Here is a 20944-nt window from a genome sequence, read left to right on the forward strand (position 1 = left end):
TAAACATCTCTGCTCCCTCTGGGTGTTTCCTTAGAAAGCTTGAGATTATTCTCCTGGTGAACGTTCTGCTACTGCGATTTTCTTTTTAATACACAAAGTGATTAAAAATTTAAAACCAAACTCAATCAGATGTGAGCAGCTGACTGGGAGGCAGCTGAGTGGGTGCAGTTGATGCCAGAGAGCAGGTGCTGTGGACTTGGGCTGCAAGTCATCCTGAGCCCTGGAAAATTTTACATCTGCTAAGAAATTAGTTCTGGGTTCAGTGACTAATTGCACACGTTTGAATTGGCTTTCCTGGAAAAGCTCATCAGCATTGCTAGATTTGGAGTTGCTTGTCTTGAAATTCAAGAAGGAATAGGAAAAACGTGAGTTAAAAAAATGCTAAAAATACACTTTTGCTTTGATCTGAATTGATGTTGTCAAGGAAGTGGCCCAGCAGCCAGCTTCAGCTCACGGGAAGTCTTTGCTGTCCCTGTAGATGTGTGAAAGGGAATGTCCAGTGAGGAGTGGTATAGAAATCAGTTCCCTTCCAGGGCTTGCACTGATCCATGGCTTTGCCACAGGAGCTGCCCATTTCTGTGAGTTCATTAGAGTGTGTATAAGGAACCTGAGGTTTAAATAACCTAATATTTTATCTAGGTTTGCACAACCATGGATGCAATTGATTCATGTGCTTAACCATATTTAAGCAGGTGGGAATTCTGCTGATGCATTCCCAAATGCTGAGGTACAGTAAGGCAGGGATGGCAGTGCTTCTGGTATTATCAGCCTCTTTGTCTCACTTTGCTACCTGAAGTGTGTCTTTTCTCCTGACAAGGTGGCACTGCTTTCTTGTGCCACCTGATGAAAAGCCCAGGGCAGGAGCAGTGCCTGTTACACAGGAGGTAAAGCATTACAGGCACAGAACAAATGGAGCTGCAGCAGAAACCTTGAACCTTGCAGCAGTCTGTTATTGTAGGTGTCAACTTCATCTCTTCTTGTACCAGAAGATTTAAGATGAATTATTTCTGAGCCTTTAAACAGTTGACAAGACTTTGATTTGAAGGTCACTTAAGTGCCTTTAAAACCCCTTTCATAGATTATATTCTTTGCTTGCCCTGGATATCTCTAAACTCTAGCAAGACACAGTGGTGTTGCAGGTGCAGACACATCTCCAGAAGGCCAACACACAAACGTCCATCTGAAGCAAGACACCAAGCGACTGAACGTAGAACGTGTTGCTTCTTGCCAGAGCAGAATCTCCATGCAGTCCTTGAGCTTTACATGGTAGATCTTATGGATGGTTTAAAGAGGGTTCTATTCACGTCTGTGTCCCATAGCTCTCCGCAGCCCAGGCTTGGATGTTGCATCTCCACCCAACGTGGGGCTGCGGAGGAGCGGGCAGATCGAAGGCGTCCGGCAAATGCACCACAACGCACCGCGGAGCCAAATGGCCACTGAGAGGGATCTCATGGCCTGGAGCAGGAGAGTGGTGGTGAATGAGCTTCCTCCAGGCATCAGCAAGTAAGATGATGGGGGGGGGGGGGGGGGAAAGATGAAATTGTATAATGTGTAAAGGTTCTTCCATAGATCTGTTAGGAGTTGTTAAAAGTTATGGGTGCCTTAAGAAGAGCGTGGCCAGCAGGTCAAGGGAGGTTCTCCTTCCTCTCTCCCCTGGGGAGGCCCCATCTGGAGCCCTGTGTGCAGGTCTGGGCTCCCAGTTCCAGAAGGACAAGGAGCTACTGAAGAGAGTCCATCCCAGGGCACTGAGATGCTGAAGGGGCTGGAGCATCTGCCTGAGGAAAGGCTGGGAGAGCTGGGGCTGCTCAGCTGGAGAGGAGGAGGCTGAGGGGGGGTCTGATCAGTGCTGGTCCATATCTCCAGGGGGTGGCAGGAGGATGGGCCAGACTCTGCTCAGGGGTGTCCAGGGACAGGACAAGGGGCAATGGGCACAAACTGGAGCTCAGGAGGTTGAACCTGAATATGAGAAAATCCTTCTTGACTCTGAGGGTCCCAGAGCCCTGGGACAGGCTGCCCAGGGAGGTGGTGGAGTCTCCATCCCTGGAGACATTCCAAACCTGGATGTGTTCCTGTGGGATCTGCTCTAGGGCATCCTGCCCTAGCAGGGGGTTTGGACTAGATGATCTCCAAAGGTCCCTTCCACCCTTGACCATTCTGTGATTTTTCTGAAATGTATTGGCTTTTGGGGATTGGTTGGTTTGTTTGTTTTGAAATCTGGACATTAGGAATACAGTGGTCTCTGCTGGAGAGTTGAGAATAGGAATTCCTTCCCTTCATAACTGAGTCTTTCTTCAGTTGTTCACATACCACATTTTTCCTGAAGCTTTTTTTAATTATGGATACTCAGCTGACAAGTTTGCTTCCTAAACTTGTGATTCCAGGAGTGTGGATGCTGCTAGGAGGACCTTGTGCACTGATTTCTTACTGCAAGGGAACCACAAGTATTTTAGTGTGTATATTAATGAAGCTGTCAAGTGATGTGATGGTTTATGGAATAAAAGGGATGTTTCCTCTGTATAAACAGGGTCCAGGAGGAATGTCGAGCTGCCAAAGGTGAAATTGAGATCAGTTTATACACAGTTGAGAAGAAGAGAAAGCCATCCCACACCTTGCAGAGGGTGAGTTGGTTCACTCGGGGAGAGGACCTGGGTGTGAAGCAGTTCTGAGCACTGAACAAACAAGAGGAACAACAAAAAAACAACACCTCAAGCCAATTTTATTAAATTATTTAGGAGATCATTAGTACAAATAGTTTCTCTGGCTCTCTCTCTTTCTTCTGTCACTGCAATTTGTCTGTCTTGATGCTCAAATATGCAAGTGATCAGTCTCTGTCCTTAAGGATTCAGCAGTGGGAAGATGCTGGGAAGGGAAAAGAACAGAGCCACAGTGGGTGTTCAGTTTGACTTGTGGAAATCAGGAGAAATATTAGAGGTGGCTAGCTTGTGTCTTACCCAGAGGCTGCAGGTATTTCTTAGAAAAAATAAATTGTTCTCCATAACTTCCTTTCTGAGGTAGAATTGATACTGACCCCAAAAAGCCTGTGTGAGGACTGAACCGAACCACAAGCGTGTAAAAAAAACAAACCCAACAAATACCCTTTCTAATTCCAATTTCTAGTTGTTGTTTGTAAATGTGATATGATGCACAGTCACCTTGTGTCATTCATGATTAAATCTCTGCTCTTTTCCCTTTGCCCTCCCCCTGCCCTGTGATAACAGAACGATTACCAGCCGGGGAGTGGAAGGTCACTGAGGAGAAACCAGCGCAAGCGGCAGCACGCCTACCAAACCCGCTCCACCAGAGAGCACAGCCAGCAGGGAGCCAACCAAACTGCTCGTGCTCGGGAGGAATCAGAGAGCTCCTCAGAGGTCTGGTGCAGCCAGGGCTTCTTTCTTCTTGGTTCCCTGCTCATAACTTGGTGGCTTGACAGCAGACGTGCTGGGAGCACTAGTAGTGTTCAGGCTCTGTGAGTCTCCGCCTTGGGAGAAGCGTTCAGATCGTTTGGGCAGGGAGGGGATTCTGCCGCTCTGCTCTGCTCTGCTTGTGCTCTTGTGCTCAGCTCAGCACAAGAAGGATATAGACCTGTTGGAGAGAGTCCAGAGAAGAGCCACCAAGATGATCCAAGGGCTGGAGCAGCTCTGCTATGAAGACAGGCTGAGAGAGTCAGGGAGCCTGGAGAAGAGAAGGCTCCAGGGAGACCTTAGAGCACCTTCCAGTGCCTGAAGGGGCTCCAGGAAAGCTGAGGAGGGACTTTTCATCAGAGAAGATAGTGATAGGACAAGGGGTGGTGGTTTTAAACAGAGAGGGGGGAGATTTACGTTAGATATTAGGAAGAAATTCTTCACTCTAAGGGTGTTGAGAAACTGGGATGAGTTGCCCAGGGAGGTTGTTGATGCCCCATCCCTGGAGGTGTTTAAGGCCAGGTTGGATGAGGTTTGTGCAACCTGGTCTAGTGGTGGGGATCCCTGCTCATAGCAGGGGGGTTGGAGTTTGGTGATCTTTAAGGTCCCTTCCAACCTAGATGATTCTATGACTCTAGGATTTGGATTTGTGGTGTTAGTGTAGCAAGTTGATCCTGGGGAGAGAAGGATAATTTACCTCAGTGTCAGTAGTATGCAAAACTAACTTAAAACAGGTTGGGTGTTTTTGAGAAATCTGAAACATTTCCAAGTAAATTTAACTGGGTTGTGTTAAACTACTTGCTTTTTTGGGATTTCATACTGCAAATATATTCTAGGTCACATTCAGTGCTTTGATTTCATCTAGATCTGTAGACTGCTGTTAAGAGATTTAGTATTGGTATTAATCATTGATATTGGCAAGGGAAGAATTTAAAATATACCAGATTAAATATAACTTGTTCTCATTAAGAAAGCATGCAGAGTAAGAAGAGACTGAACCTTGTGTCTTTGTAAATTGAACATCCAGAATAGCTATAAATCTGGTCACTTGACACTGAAATTTATTAATTACACGCTTAAATAAAACTCATTCTATGGTTCTAATACCATTAAAATTCCCATCTCTTTCTATAGAAATTCTGTAGTCATATAGTATGATATTAATTAAGATACAGAAAGAAATGGTGGACTTCCTTTAAGCTAAACCAGTCCTTAAATAGAAAGTTTTTCTCAGGTGAGACAAGTCACATGACTTGCTTGCAATCAGAAATGATCCATTTTAAACTTGGCCCAAAAGTGATACATTTTGCTTTTAATACAGGAAGATGAGACTGTTGGAACAAGTGATGCATCCATGGATGATCCTGTGGCAGCGTGGCAAAGTGAAAGCAGCTCCAGGTAGCTTTATTGCTCTCTTAATTCATCTCATTAACTGATTCTATCATTTAAGACAGACATCTGATATTGTGATACTCTGCTGTCACACCTTTTTGATAGATTAGAAGTGTACACCTAGGTAGTTGAAAATGGCAACCAATAAAATGTATGGTGTCTGTGAGCAAACAAATACTTTGATGTAGTAGAGGAGCTAAGGAATTGTACAAGTTTTGTAACAGTATTGAACAGAAAATCAGGGTGAACATTTCCTGCAGTAGAAATATTGATAGAAGTGCAGACATGTCTTCTGACTGCAGCATTTTCCTGTAGCTTTACTGTGAGCAATTGATCAAATAATTTGCTGAAATACTCAAATTAGAGGGCACTGAGGTTTTCTTTCAGTTCACCTGAGGATGAGATTTCTGTGCCAATCCTGACATCTGTTCCATGTAACCAGAAGAGCAGGTTGGATGTGTGGAACTTTCACTCCACTGTGTGAAAACTGAAGTGCTGCTCTCATCCTTACAACTTTTTATTATCTCCAGTGATTCATCAAGTGAATATTCTGACTGGACAGCAGATGCTGGGATTAATCTCCAGCCTCCAAAGAGACAAACCAGGCAGGCAGCTCGGAAAATCTGTAGTAGTTCTGAAGATGAAAATATGAAGGGAACAAAAGGACTGGAGCCCAAACGAAGGAAACTTAAACAGCCTAGAAAAAAGGTCAGCATTTGAAATGGTTTAGTGTCTTTCTCTTTTTTTACTTGATAGATAAAGATTATTTTTTAATGGTTGTTTTCAGAGTAGAAGTTTTCACCAACAAGTATATAGGAAGAAAGAGCCTACAGATACACAGTAATTGCAGTACCAGTGGTATCAGGGTATTTCTTATGTTTGTTTTGCTGCTGTGTAAGACAAATACACTTTCAATTTTCCTGCAGGTAGTTCTCCAGTACAGGTGGCATGTTTTCTCCCAGATTTATGCTCTTCCCTGCAGTAAGATTTACTCCAAGGTGGTTTTGTGGCAACATGATAACACATCTGCATTGCATCTACATGCTCAGGTTTCTTTTCCCTAGTATTTTTGAAAGATGTTCAGACTATTTCTAAGGGAAGAGATAAAACCTTCTAAGGGAAGAAATACAATCTTCTAAGGGAAGAAATACAATATCATTATTTATGAAGCTTTTATTATATTTATATTGTATTTATATGAAGCTTCTATTATATTTATAGCGAACATGTCTTATTCCCCACTATCTATTTATCTTCTGCTGTATGCTCAGTGTTGCATGTGTTGTAGCATGGTGATTACAGCTTGCATGCTAAATTGAATCCAATGTCTTTAAGAAACCAAGTGGACTGCTTTCCATGGAAGGTGAGCCCAGTGAAGAATGGCTTGCTCCTCAGTGGATCTTGGATACCATTCCCCGCCGCTCCCCTTTTGTCCCACAGATGGGAGATGAGGTAATGAGCTCAATAATGTGGAATTCCAGCCTAGGCTGCTGAGCTGCTTTTGCTCAGGATTGTCATGCCAAGCAATATTTTCAGTGAATTGCTTGAATGTCACTGGTTGCTTGAGGAAAAGGGAAGAGTTCTCAAAACTTGGCCAATCAGTTGCTCACAAATAGCTGTTCTGTGCCTCTTCTTCTGCACGTGGAACTTGTGAGGAGCAGGAAGGGTTGGTCCTGCCTCTTCAGACAAACCTTGCTCACTTCTTAGTGATCCCAGGTTTGAAAGGTGCCCCTTTTTGGGCTGGTATGACTATTTTTAAGGAGAAAAGTGCTTTCTGATGAAGTAAAGAATCATGCTGTATGTTCTCAAAGGGACGATGCCTGATGTGTTCATAGAAACCTTAGAATAATCAGGAAAATAATCGATAAAATTAATGAGACTTTATTTTTCATTTTAAGATCATATATTTTAGACAAGGCCATGAAGCTTATGTGCGGGCAGTGAGGAAAGCAAAAATTTACAGTATTAACATGCAGAAACAACCATGGAACAAAATGGAACTCAGGGTAAGTTAAACAAATACCTGAAAGAGCCAAATGCTAATGTCAAAATTAAAGTGGTAAATCTTAATGTTAGTGTTTTCATTAACATGAAGCCTTTGCATCTGTCCTGTTTCTGACAACAGGAAGCTGGAAGGGTGATACAAAATGTGCAAGTTTGTCTAGTGTGGTATTCTTGCCTGATAGATGAAAAAAAAAGTAGAATATTCAATAAATAAAAAAGCCAGAGTGAGAGTAGTTAAGCAGAGTAATTAAACACTGTAACAGGTTGCCCAGAGAGAGGATGGAATCTCCTCAAAGCTCAAGAGGGCAAGCTCTGAGTGGCTTGATCTAATGCAGATGTTAGCCCAGCCATATGCTGGATTTTGGACTTTATGGGGTCACCTTCAACCCCAATTGTTTTGTAACTCTGGGGTTGTTTTTTCTTAACACTACTTCATGCAGAACCCACCACTCAAAAGCTGTTGGTAGTTCTGTTCACACTCTACAGTGACCTGGACATCCAGGTTCTATTTATTGTTTTAAATCCTGTAGTAAGATGTAAAAGGTGATGGTGCAAAGACCCAAATGGATTCACAAGCTGTGTTGAACAGTGGATCTAGCTAACTGTGTATGTTCTTCCAGTCTTTGAAGGGCAAGACAGTATCTTATAGCATATTTTTACAGAATGAAAGCATTATGAGTTGTTGAAGAAAGTACAAGATTTACATAGTTCTGTCCATTCTTCTTATCCTTCTACTTTGAACCACTGACTCCCTTAACCTCTAATCCCCAGTGTTGCCATATTTTTTTCTGCTTTGCTCAGGTTTCTTGTCCAGAGAAGAGCACCTTATATGTATTAATACCCATACACGTGTATGCTAGTGGTGCTGGCAATGAAAAGAACTGCTTTACTGGAAAAATACCCAGTTACTGGTCCTAGGTTTTCAGTTATTCCAGCTGTTGTCTTCAAAGGCATCATCAGTTGGGAAGGAAAAGGAAGTAGGATTTCACTTAGGATAGAGATCTTAACCACCTGCTGGTGTTTGACAGGATGTGAACATAAAGGCTATTGTTGGATTTCCTCTTTCAGAGGAAGAGTTTCCTTCTATTTCCCCTGTATGTTGCTGTGCAAGACCCTTGGTTAGAGGCCCTTGGTGCTGGCACTGTGGTTAAGACCAGAGTGGTGTGTGTTCCTTGGAACCTCATTACAGAACTTCAACAGTTTGAGTGTCCTGTTCACAAATCCATCAAGGCAATGAGCATCATACATATTATTTGTTTTTTAAGGTAGATTTGATTGGTTTCTAGTGTTTGGAAAAGAGAAGTCTTATTGGTGACATTACCTGAGTTGCAAAGTAGAAATCTGTTTGGTTTTTATTAATACATTTGGTACTTTATTGTGGATGGTTTTTTTTTTGTTAGCAAGTTAAAATGTTTTAATGTCTTGATAAATAGGAACAAGAATTTGTGAAGACTGTAGGAATTAAATATGAAGTTGGGCCTCCTACACTCTGCTGCTTGAAACTTGCATTCCTAGATCCAATCACAGGCAAAATGACTGGAGAATCATTTTCCATAAAGTGAGTAACTGAAAAGTTGCTGACACTCTTCAGGAGAGTTTCTTGCAGTTTAGAAACCTTCATTTTGCTCTTGCAAGGCATGATGGTGTCATTTATTTGTCATTGTGCCAAACCTGAAAACAAAATGCATGGAATGTTGTGTTTAGAGGCTGTATTGTAAGTGTGGAACTGTATTTATGTGTATATGGGAACCTTTTTTTATCTGTTTCATGAAGGTACCATGATATGCCAGATGTTATTGACTTCCTTGTGCTGCACCAGTTTTATAATGAAGCCAAAGAAAGGAACTGGCAAATAGGTGAGTGCTTTTTTTTTCCCCACTTCCCTGTGTTCTGCAACATTTCTGCAGCTGTTTAATGGGATACATCATCTCTGGTACAAGATGGAAAGGACTGTGCACAGAGGGTGGTGTAGCAACCACTGGAAACTTGATTGAATGTTTGCTACAATTTCTGTAGCAGAAAAAGAGAAGATAAATGAGAGAAAGTGACACAAGGCCTGTGACAGCAGTAAAATGTCCTGTTATATTGTAATTTGAGGCAGCTGTGACTAATGAACCAGAGATGTGAAATTCCTCCCTGGAGTGCAACATGTAAGGATTGCAGGAGTGCGTTGAGGAAAGAGGAAGCTGATTCCCCAAAAAGAAGTATTAAACAATTCTGGATGGTGTTCTCTGGCTGAGTGCAACCTTTTTCTTCCAGGGGATAGATTTCGAAGTATAATAGATGATGCTTGGTGGTTTGGGACTGTGGAGAGTCAGCAGCCTTTCCAGGCAGAGTATCCTGATAGTTCCTTCCAGTGCTACTCTGTCCAGTAAGTACTTACACAGCTGTTATGTAGCACACATGTCCACATGCTCTGGGTCTCCTAGACATTAACATACAACTTCAATGTGTCCCTCAGGAACTAGGAGCCTTATTCCCATTTAGACACATCATCAGCCACTTTATTTATCAAATGATGAGCTTACTCCTAAAATGCTTTTAGATAAACAGCGGTGCAGTGAATAAATAGAGGAGGAAAATAAATAAATAGATAGAGGAGGAAAATAAGGAGTTGGCAGGTAGCTGGGGACACCGAGGTGATGAAGGGGCTGGAGCATCTGCCTGTGGGGAAAGGCTGGGAGAGCTGGGGCTGCTCAGCTGGAGAGGAGGAGGCTGAGGATGGATCTCCTCAGTGCTGGTCAGTATCTCCAGGGGGTGTCAGGAGGATGGGCCAGACTCTGCTCAGGGGTGTCCAGGGACAGGACAAGGGGCAATGGGCACAAACTGGAGCACAGGAGGTTGAACCTGAATACGAGAAAATCCTTCTTGACTCTGAGGGTCCCAGAGCCCTGGGACAGGCTGCCCAGGGAGGTGGTGGAGTCTCCATCCCTGCAGACATTCCAAACCCTCCTGGATGTGTTCCTGTGGGATCTGCTCTAGGGCATCCTGCCCTAGCAGGGGATTTGGACTAGATTATCTCCAAAGGTCCATTCCAACCCCACCACTCTGGGATTCTGTGTGATTCTGTGTGATTCTGTGATGTCTTGTTTCTAATAGACATGACCTTTTTCTTTCTAAGTTAGGTAGGGCAAAAGTGTATCATTATATCCAGCTCTAACTTAGGCTTTTAATGTATTCTTTTTAATAGCTGGGACAATAATGAAAGAGAGAGGATGAGTCCATGGGACATGGAACCAATTCCAGAAGGAAGTAAGTGTGTGTTGAATTCATCTCCATATACAAAGTAAATAGGTTGTGGGGTTTTTTGCCACTGCTAGTACTTATTGTTCTTGAATTTTTCATGTTTAGCTGCTTATCCAGAGGAGGTTGGTGCTGGAGTTCCTGTGACTCCAGATGAGTTGACAGCTCTTCTCTACAAACCCCAGGAAGGAGAATGGGGGGCCCATTCCAGAGATGAAGAATGTGAACGAGTAATCCGGGGGATTGAGCAACTTCTTTCCCTTGGTATGTTTGAAAAAAAAAAAAAGGCAGAAGGATTAAGAGTGTCAAGGTGGTGGCACGCGGAGAGTAGATAGGATGGAGTGTTGGGAGTTGGTGTGGGACATTTGAAGTGTACTCAGCTAAATCATTGAGAAGAGCCTTTTCAATCCCGTATAGTTTCCTTTTCAGTTTTGCTCCTCCTTCTGGGGCTTGACCTGCTTCCTTTCAAGCTGATGAGGAATCTCAGTGGGTCATACCAAAATGTAAATGAGTAAAACATTGAATTAAACCCCTCAAAAAACAACAAACAAATCCTCACCAAATGTCCTCACCAACAAATACCTTGGTTTGCAGCTTCTTAATAGCATGCTGGGATTTCAGTTCTCTCCTATATTTATAGGAGATTCTTAGTATGTCTTATGTGTTCTTAGGTTGTGCAGCATCCTGTAGGATTCCTGTTGGAAGTGCACATGCCATGTGGCTGTCCAGCCAGGCTTGGCTGCTGGCATGAAAATCTCTGCTGCAATACTTAAAAAATGCTTTTTCAAGAGTAGTTAACAGGTGGTACAAAAGTGAGACTCCTACCCTCTGGGTAATGACATACCCAGCTGTGGAAAGAAAAGCCATTGTAAGGAGTCTAGTTATCTGACAACTTTCCTTCTGGTATCTTCTGAGGCATCTCAATCATGTTGCATCTTTTGTCTTTCAGACATTTCTAATCCCTTTGCTGTTCCAGTGGACCTTAGTGCCTATCCCATGTATTGCACTGTTGTTGCTTATCCAACTGACCTCACCACAATCAGGAGGAGGCTTGAAAACAGGTTTTATAGGTCAGTTGGGGTTTTTTATCCTCTCTAATCTGCATTTCCTGTAGCCCAGCCAAGGTCAAGCTGTGTAGCTGAGAACTGTGTGATGCCACTTCAGCACTACATTCCTCTGAAGGGAACGGTCAGATTGGGCCTTGGGGCAAAGCAAGTCTTGCTGACTAATCATGGCCATGCTATTAAGGCAAAAGCTGGTATATCTGAAATGTTTTTGCTTCATCTGTATCTCTGCTGCCTTTGAACCAGATGCTTTGCTTGTGTTGCAGTTGCCAGAAGTGGGCTAGATAGTGCTGTGAACTGCAACCTCAGTCTTTCCAGTGAACCTGGGGATAACAAATGTCCTGCTCTTTTATTTTTTTTCCTCCCTCTGAGGACCACTTCATCTCTAAGGCTTTTTCCAAGTGGGAGCAATCAGCAATGTCCTTCAGTAGGTGTGTTTCCTCTTCTGAGGAGATCTTGCTGATTTGAAGAGGGACATCTGTCCTCCACAAAGCTGTCACAGCCTGGCGAGGTGGGACAGTCAGCACTGTGCAAAAGATAAGCTTACCTGGGTCTCTGGCAATTTGTATCCTTTAAAACTGATGCCTTTTTTTTTTTTTTTACTGAGAACTCTTACTGAACTCAGAAGGAAAATAATGTGTGCCTTCCATCCCTTGCCTCTTTGATTTTCAGGAGAATCTCTGCACTGATGTGGGAGGTGAGATACATTGAACACAACGCCAGGACGTTCAACGAGCCAGACAGTCCTATAGTGAAAGCAGCCAAAATTGTCACAGATGTCTTGCTTCGTTTCATTGGGTAGGCAGGGCTTTTATTTTATAGTAGGCATGGTTTTTATTTCATAGTAGGCATGGTTTTTAATTTTATAGACCTGGCATCCTGAGTTTCTGAGGTGTTTGGTGACAAATTTTGGCTTTTGTTATTGTCCTGCAGGGATCAGAGTTGTACTGATATATTAGAAATCTATAACAAGGTGAAAGCAGAGGACCTGAGCAGTACTGATGAAGAAGAGGAGGTAAGACCATTATGTCTGATCATCAGAACTTCTTGCCTATTTGAAATTCAGCACCTGAATGAAGTTTGAGTGAAGATTTTTCTTGAGATTTTAAGGGTAGCTGCACTGAGTTTTCAAGAAGAGCCTATTTAGCTCATCTAAGTTGCTCACCTGGGGCAATAAGCTGCCTTAAGTAAGAAAAAATTATTCTTGGAACTTCTTACCTTTAATCTCCTGTCAGGACATGACATTTTGTTGTGTGAGGCAGTATTAGTAAGTAAGGGGAATATGAACTGGAGTATTATTCAGTCTGCCAAGCCAGGATAACAGCTCTGCTATTGTCAGTGAGGCAGCAGAGCTGGTTTTCTTACATAATTGTGTGTCATTGCCCACAATCAGTGAAGTGACAGGTTAGATGGCACTTCCTTTACCTTTTTTTTCCCCTCATTACACCTTCTTCCCTTAAATGCAGTTTGTAAACATTTTGAAATGTGCTGTAGCTTTCTGTTGCAAAGAAGTGACCTATTATAACCTAAGTCACTGGGGTTTGTTTTACTTTTTCAGTGCTGCTTTCCAATACATGAGCCAGGATAAGATTTAGCTGGAGGTTCCTTCCCTCCCCAAGACACACTTTATTGTTGCAGTTTGTGAATATTTAAGATAAACCTGATGCTGTTTGAACACCTTTTTGCTGCTGCTGTTGTCTTGGATTTGTATTGAAGCTGAAAGTCTATAGTAAATGTAATAATTTGATTACTTTTGAATCATGGCATGTATTTTCACAGACTATTAAAACAGCATTTTGAAGAAAATGAAGGATTTCCATGACCTAAATAGCAGACTCTCCTTTCCCACCTTAACCTCCTTGTGCCAGTTGTGAATCTTATCTGTTCCAAGCAGTGATCAGAAGTGCCCAAAATTGCTACCACATCACCTTCCTTTCCCTCCAGCTTTTCAAAGAGCCTGTGTTGGTTTATAATACATTTTAAAATAAGAGAAAAATTACTTTCAGGTTCTTTGTAGGAATTTTCAAGCAACCACTTCTCCTCTTTGTTTTTCATCAGTGCTAGAAAGCTGTCCTCAATGGAGATGTCATTGTAATTTCTACATGTAGTTTCTGAAAAGAATATTACACACACTTAGTGTGAGGCACAGCATGAAGCCTGAATAAACTCAGTACAGCTGTGCAGGGCATGAACATTTAGGCAGGGAAATCCAGGTCTGAAAGACTGGAATTTATCTGAGTCTTAAGGACTGAAAAGAAGTCATTCATATTTCTCATATGTTTAGATGTCATTTCATTGGAAGCAAACTTGGAAAAGAAATGGAACAGCTTATCCACCTCATTTTTATTCCCCCCTGAAGTTCTGCAAGTTCTACTTTGAGATTAGTTGCTGTTTTGCTTGAACCATTTGAGTAGTTTCAAATTGTGTTGGGTGGTGGTGGCTGGTTTTAAAGCCTTTTTCCATCTCGTGTGTGTAACCATTACCTTTGCCTTTAGGTGGCAGAAGTAGATGTAGATTCAGATGCTCCAGGAACCTCCTCTGGAAAAAGACAAGTGAGTACAACACACGTCTGCCTGCTCTGGCTTGTGAAGGGAGATAGACCAGGTACTGGTTCCAGGTTAGCTCTGGAATGGTTGAAATTGTCATAGCTGATAGTCTGTAGGGAATTCACTTCCATGTGTGTGGAAGTCTTGGCAGACTAAGGAAGTTGCAGTGCAGGAAAGCTTCCTTAATTGCTGAAGAACCTTATTCTTGTTTAATTTGATTTGGAAGATACCTAGAACAGATTGACCTTTCAGTCAAAATGGGATGAAAGCTGAGAGAAACAGCAATGCTGGCTCTGCAGTGTTACATACCTCTGGTGGGATTGGGTACCTACCACCAGAAAAAGTGCATGTGCAAATGGATAATGATGTGCCTCCAGCTGTGCTGGAATCTGACTGGCTTTAATTTTGGGAATCTGCTTTGGATCATAACACTAGGACATTAATAGGAACTCAAAGTGAAAAACCTGAGTGGAGGGAGGTTCTCCTCCCCCTCTACTCGGCCCTGGTGGGACCTCATTTGGAGTGTTGTGTCCAGTTCTGGGCTCCCCAGTTCCAGAGGGACAGGGATCTACTGGAGAGAGCCCAAGGGAGGCTACAAGGATGATGAAGGGACTGGAACCTTATGAGGAAAGGCTGAGAGACCTGGGGCTGTTCAGGCTGGAGAGGAGAAGGCTGAGGGGGGATCTAATGAATGTCTATCAGTACATGAGGGCAGCAAGAAGGCAGGACAAGCTCTTGTCACTTGTGCCCTGGGACAGGACGAGGGGCAATGGATTCAAACTGGAGCCCAGGAAGTTCCAGCTCAACATGAGGAAGAACTTCTTTGCTGTGAGGGTGACAGAGCCCTGGGACAGGCTGCCCAGAGAGGCTGTGGAGGCTCCTTCTCTGGAGCCTTTCCAGCCCTGTCTGGATGCCTTTCTGAGTGACCTGCCCTAGTTTTGGTCCTGCTCTGGCAGGGGGTTGGACTCCATCATCTTCAGAGGTCCCTTCCACCCCTGACATTCTGTGATGCTGTCTGTTGTCCTGCAGGTACGACGACGAGTGAAAAGACAGCCCATGAAAGCAGGTCCTGACGCTTGGAAGGAGCAGTGCAAGCAGTTGCTAAACCTGATCTATGAGCGAGAGGACTCGGAGCCTTTCAGACAACCAGTTGATCTCTTCTCCTACCCTGTAAGTACAAGTTTCATATTAAAAATTTAAACAGCCTATAGTTCATCCTTTGGCAAAACACCCGTGCTGGGCACATTTCTAACCTCTCCCTTTCTGAGCTGGAACACACCATCTTCTGTGCCCTGAGAATTACCTGCAGGAGCTCTCAAGTAGCAATAACAACCTGAGGGGCCCTGTTGTGGCTGAACACTTAGGTGTGTTTATTGCCATAGGATTTGTCAGCCTTTCTTATTTTCTTGTGGATTCCTACAGGATTATCGAGATATTGTAGACACTCCTATGGACTTCAGCACTGTGAAAGAAACCTTGGAAGCAGGAAACTACACTAGTCCCTTGGAATTCTACAAAGATATTCGTTTAATATTCTGCAACTCTAAAGCTTACACTCCTAATAAGAAGTCTCGAGTAAGTAATCCATTTTAATGCCTCCTTTACCAAGGCCCTGGCCCCACAAGAGCACAGGGCAGGAAATAAGGAGTGTGTCTGGAGAGCTAAGCACTGCATTGTGAAAGAAAAATAAGTAGTACATGTCAATTCTGGGACCTATGGTTATAAAATTGCTTTGTTCTGCTCACTTCTGAGTTTCATGTTCATCTGAATTTCTGAACTTAGAGCTCCTGAGAAATCCTATGATTACCATTGCAACTCTTTCTTTGAAAGAAGCAGCAGAAAACTGATCACCAGTTGCTTTTATTTTCTTTTCAATAATTTATTCCTCCAAATAGGGCTAGCAGCTTGATCATTGAATGTTTATATTGTAGGATCTTTTTTTAATCTGCTGTTAATGCAAGTGTTATGCAATAGTTCTGCTACTGGAGGGGAGGAGAGCATGATAATGCTGAATTTTTGTCTGGCTTATTTGATGTACTTGGCAAGACTCTTGCATGGTGTTGCCTGTGTTTCTCAGGTACCAATCTTGGCTTTTTCTGCATGGAATCTACTTAGGTAGAAAAAAATTGATTGCATTGGAGCCCTAAACCTGATATGGCAAGAGGGAAGAGGGAGACTGAAAAGTTAAAATACAGATAGTTTTATATGAGCTGGCTAAAAGGACTATTGAGTGTATGACTGAGAAATGCCTACCATTTGGGACTAGACTGAGCTAGTGTTACTTAAAGCACAGTAATACATAGCATTTAATATGAGGGTGACATTTTCATGTGGCACCTAAGGTGGTGTGACACTGGATTTTCTTCTGGTAGGAGCAGAAGGAGCAGAGTTTGCTGCAAAGTGTTCCAGCCCATGGGAAGGGTGCTGGATGGGAGGGAGCAGGACGTTGTGCCACCTTGCTCCTCACTTGAGGAGTCCCAGCTCCTCACTGGAGTAGCAGCTACTGTGTTTTGTGTAGGCAGGATGATGAGAGGGAGCTTGAAGCAGGGTGGGAGAGGGGAACTCCAGCCCAGTGGAACTGGGAATGAGAGAGAGCTCAGAGCTGGTGTTGCTGAAGGTAGATTGAACTCCTGGTGTTGGGTCAGGGCTGTAAGGTGGGCTGTGGGTAGGCTCTCAAGGTAAAGACCAATAATTTTGCTCAATTTAATAGAAACGAAATCAGTAGAGATTATTTCAGGGTGGTTTATGTGTGCATCAGAGTAAACCTGGTGAGTTATTTACTGCAGACATGCTCCCTGGGAACTTCCCTGTGTGTCAGTCACTGAACAGCTTGTGAGTCAACTCCAAATGACTCTTAATAGAGTGGCCCATCAGTACCCTTTTGCTTAACTACTGTGAAGTACCTCAGTGAGATGATCCTTGCTGGAGGGCTGGGCCACTCAGCTGGGCCTTCTGCCACTGCAGGTTTGTCTGCTGCCAAATATGTCCAACGTCCTGGGGTTGTCCAGCCCTTTTGACCATCTCTGCAACCCAAGTGGAGGCAAGAAGGCAGGGTGCTACATACCAGAGCTAGAGGGAGAGACACTGCTAAAATCTAAGGGTCTGAGTGAAACTCAAGTTCTATGATGGTAAAGAAAACTGTCTATCAAAGAGATTTGCAGACAGAGGCAGAAAATGGGGGAGGTCTGACTGTAAGATGGTGATAGCATCTTGGTGGTGTTTGCACAATTTTCAGAAGACTGGGTGCAGAAGGAGGGTATGGGGATGAGGAAGGAACCAAGAGCTTTGATTGATTTATCCTGAGTTTGAACTATTTGTCATAACTCCAAGATACCCATGGTAAAATCTTTGGCAGAAGTAAATGGAGGCTGAAGGATGGAGAAGTAGCCATGGGTGAATATGTGGATGGGGTTGCACAGAGGCAAGGCCTACAAAGAGGACAGGAGAATGATTTAAGGGTTTTGACATCTGGCTTGCAGAAATGAGGAAAGAGGACATTTTTGCTGGCAGATCTGTAGGAGGGTGTAAGGACTCATCACTAGGGAGTTAAAGCAAAACAGCAAAGGTGAGAGGGCAGCAAAGTTCAGTTGTTTCTCCCTCAGTGCTTCCAGTTATCTCACGGCGTGCTGCCCTGCTTCATGGAGATTAAATACTGAGGGTGTATTTCAGTAATCCAGACATCCATTTGCCTTGTCTGTAAATACTTTATACTGTAAGTAACTCAATCCTTTTATGAAAACACTTTCTGTTGCCAGCATATCATTGTACCATGGAAGGAGATTATCTCTAAAGAACCTCGGAGTTAAATGTCACCGTGAATTTTTCTTTTGTGCTACAAAGTCAGGGCATCTCTGTGATAGTTTTTTCTTTTGGCTGAGCCTCTAATAAGTGAGACAATGCTTTTTCACTCCAGATTTATAGCATGACACTTCGACTATCTGCCTTATTTGAAAACCATATGAAAAATATCATCTCTGAGTACAAGTCAGCAATGCAATGTCATAAGAGGAGAAGGCCACGGTACCGAAAGCGGCTCAGGAGCAGTAGCAGTTCACCTTCAACTAGCAGAGCATCCAGGTAATGTAGTGATAGTGAGACCTGCTGCCTGTGTCACTTGAGGTGACAGTGGGAGACAAGCCTTGGTGATATTGCTCATCTCCTGATGCTGTTCCCTTTTGGGTGATAAAATCATGAGCTCAAATTCCATCCTCAATGCATCGTTTGTGCGTAATTCTGTTCAGAGCAAGACTATCTAATTAGAAGTCTTCCTGCTGGGGAAAACAGAAGAGCAAGTTTCTTTTTGCCTTTTTTTAGTAACTGATGAAAAAACTGTTGTATAACACTTTTCTGACTTCTGTGTGATACATTATCTAAGCAAACTGAGTATTTGTTTTAAAAGAGCAGGTTGGATGGGGCTTGGGGCAACCTAGTCTGGTGGGAGGTGTCCCTGCCCATTCAGGGGGGTTGGATCTGGTGGATCTTTAAGGTCCTTTCCAACCCAAACCATTCTATGATTCTATGAAATCCGGTTCTTGCAAACTCAGGATGATATTGTCACTATTTTAGGATTGCTACACCTGCTGAAGCACTGGGAGGAGATCATTTGTGTTATGCATTTCTTGCAAAAACCGAGACACTTTGCAGGGGAAATTGGTTTTGTGTTTGAGTCTTTTGGTACTAACAGGTTTATCTCTTTGGGATATGTTGTGTCTTCAGCCCAAAAGGGAAACAGAAGCAAATGAAGATTCAACCTAAACCCAACCAGAATACCTCACTGCCTTTGACCAGGACTAGTTCTTCAGTTTCATCTCATGGTGAGGAGAATTTTATAAACTGCATTCTTTCTCTTGCAGCAACTTTATGTGCAGAGGGATGTAAAGGCTGAAGGATATTACATGTTCAGTTTAAGTCTTGTATTCATGAGATACAGGCAAAGTCCACCTGCTGAAAGAGCAAGTACAAGGTCATGTGAATGCATTGTCTGTAGATTGTGTTGGCTGAACTTGGCCTTCCAGCTGTTGGTAAGTTATGGGTAAGGGTCAGAGAACAGTGAGCCTGCCTCTGACCTTGGAAGAATTAATCTAGTGGCAAGAGCCTGGACTTCTGCAAATAGGCTTCTGTCAAACAGAGGTTACAGATTAAGCTTACTGTGGATTGCACCCTGGAGGAACCTGTCTCTTCATGGCTCCAGAGGCAGCTTGGTGATATTAACCTCTTGACTAGGGCTGCTAACTCCGGGGATACAAACCTTCCCCAAAACACCTGGCATCACAGCCCTATAGATAGAGGACAAGTTACTTGCTGATGTTTGCAATGTCCTATCTAAAGTTTCAGACACAGCAGAAGAGCCTCTGGGTTCAGCCACTGGTGAAGAGATGGAAGGCCAACCATCTTCCTCAGGCTCCACTGCGCAGAACCGAGGTGGAACCACCATTGACCCAGGGAAAAGCAGACCAGTCAGGACTAAAACTACACCAGTCAAACCAGGTGAGAAACAGTAACTATTCTGTTCTATGAATGACTGGTTGCACTAGAAATGAAATAGATGTTGCTTCTGTTTGGTGCTTCTGATATTCTTGCCTGAGTTGAGCATGACATTATATCCCCAAACCATGCTAAGGGGTTGGATTTGCTTTACCTCTTGCAGTTCTGTGGTCTCTTGTCTGAAGTGTGACACACACCTGCACTTCAGTGAAGTGCTTCAGAATTTCTCCAAATGGAAGAGTTTGGTTGCTCTTCAATTTCTGGAGAATTACAGTTCCTTCAGGAGTTCCAGCAAGTGAAACCAAACCAAAAGAATCCCCACCTCAAAACCTTGTCCTTTGCTTAATCAAGTTGAAGCCAAAGATGAAAAAAAGTTTAAAAACATTTTTTGTATTGTAACCCAGTCTAAGTGTTTGTGATAAGCAAGGAAACACTGAAAACAGTGATGTTTTGTCTCTGGGACCTGTTAGACTTCCCACCAAGGAAGTCAAAAGCCTTTGTCAGGTCCACACTCCTGTGCTGTAGCAGGGTTGTGTGTCAGGTGTGCTTTTTGTATCCTGTGTTGAGGATATTTAACCTTCACTGCCAGACCTGTAGCTCTGAAAACATAGTATTTTGGGTCCCAAGCCAGCAGGGTACTTTATATATTATTAAATGAAGGTGTTCAGCAATCCTGGTGAGCTTTCTTGGGTTATTTACTGTCTTGAAAATGTGCGTGTCATAAGTGTGCCCTGGACCAAGCCTTTTGAGAATGTGCATTTGCTGGGGAATAAATTTGCCTGCAGAGTGTTATTTTAATGTGTGTAGATTTGAAATACATTGCAGAGCTTTTTCTGCCTTGAAATCCTTCCCTAGATAGGATTCATCTTGACTAAGTGTGTTAGATGTTTGTGTCTAACCTAGTCACTCCGGGCTCCTTTTATCGACTGGATCTTCACTGAACTCCTAGTCAAGAGGGTCTGCAGCCCTTCCTGCCAGATAAGATGAACTGTGTTTACTTTGCCTGACAAATTTTCCCCTTAAAGCACCTGTTTGTCTCCACAGCACATAAAAGGTCTGTGGGGAGTAGCTCAGAGCTGGGCCCCCCCCAGAGCTGGGGCCTCCCCAGGGGGCACCTCAAAGGCAGATGAGGCAAATCCCACTTTTTGTGTCTGGTTTGGTTCAGGTGTGATGATGATGTTAACCAAGAGGGTTGTTTTGTGTTTGCTTAGATCACTCTCCTGATGGACCACTTACAAATGGTGATGGCAGAGAACCTCGGGCTGCAGTCAAGAGGAAGTTAATTAGTGCATCAGAAGATGAGCATCTGGAGGAGGTGGAGGAAGAGGAAAAGAAGAGGGAATTAAAGGAAAAAGCTGGTTTGTCTTCATCAGAAAGTGGTGAATCAGGATCCAGTTCAAGTTCTGACAGCAGGAGTGGCTCCGATTCGGACTCGGAGTCGACATCGAGAACGGATCAGGATTACATTGATGGAGACCATGACTACAGCAAAGTGGTGCAATCCAAGAAACCCAAGAGGAAAATCAAACGAAAAATCACCCGTGGGAAGCGGAATTGGCAGGGCAGAGGGACAGGGAGGAGAGGCAGGTGGGGGAGGTGGGGGAGGTGGAGCAGAGGAGGAAGAGGCGGTAGAGGCGGCAGAGGCTGCGGCAGAGGAAGAGGTGGCGGCAGGGGAGGAAGAAGAGGCCGGGGAGGCCGAGGAGCCTCGCGAGGAGCCACCAGAGCCAAGCGCGCCCGGATGGCGGATGATGAATTTGAAACCCTGTTTGGAGGGCAGTTTGGTGAGAACGTGTTTGGAGGGAGGGTCAGC

The 20944-nt window shown here is 43.6% G+C and overlaps 1 protein-coding gene across 1 annotated transcript in view; it reads left to right on the forward strand.

The window, feature by feature from the left end:
* Window positions 1-20944, forward strand: part of BRWD3 (bromodomain and WD repeat domain containing 3) — a 46104-nt gene that overhangs the window by 24961 nt on the left and 199 nt on the right. The window contains 22 exon segments of the mRNA XM_009996609.1: window positions 1320-1503; window positions 2525-2618; window positions 3219-3368; window positions 4723-4799; window positions 5324-5501; window positions 6129-6245; window positions 6692-6799; window positions 8231-8355; window positions 8571-8653; window positions 9057-9168; window positions 9988-10049; window positions 10149-10304; window positions 10990-11110; window positions 11777-11902; window positions 12038-12119; window positions 13600-13656; window positions 14680-14883; window positions 15043-15225; window positions 17564-17727; window positions 18367-18464; window positions 18979-19137; window positions 20346-20925. Coding sequence (XP_009994911.1) covers window positions 1320-1503; window positions 2525-2618; window positions 3219-3368; window positions 4723-4799; window positions 5324-5501; window positions 6129-6245; window positions 6692-6799; window positions 8231-8355; window positions 8571-8653; window positions 9057-9168; window positions 9988-10049; window positions 10149-10304; window positions 10990-11110; window positions 11777-11902; window positions 12038-12119; window positions 13600-13656; window positions 14680-14883; window positions 15043-15225; window positions 17564-17727; window positions 18367-18464; window positions 18979-19137; window positions 20346-20925 — 3220 coding nt within the window.

Source organism: Chaetura pelagica, unplaced genomic scaffold (assembly GCF_000747805.2).
Source record: "Chaetura pelagica isolate M959 unplaced genomic scaffold, ChaPel_1.0 scaffold103, whole genome shotgun sequence".
Taxonomy (NCBI): Eukaryota; Metazoa; Chordata; class Aves; order Apodiformes; family Apodidae; genus Chaetura; species Chaetura pelagica.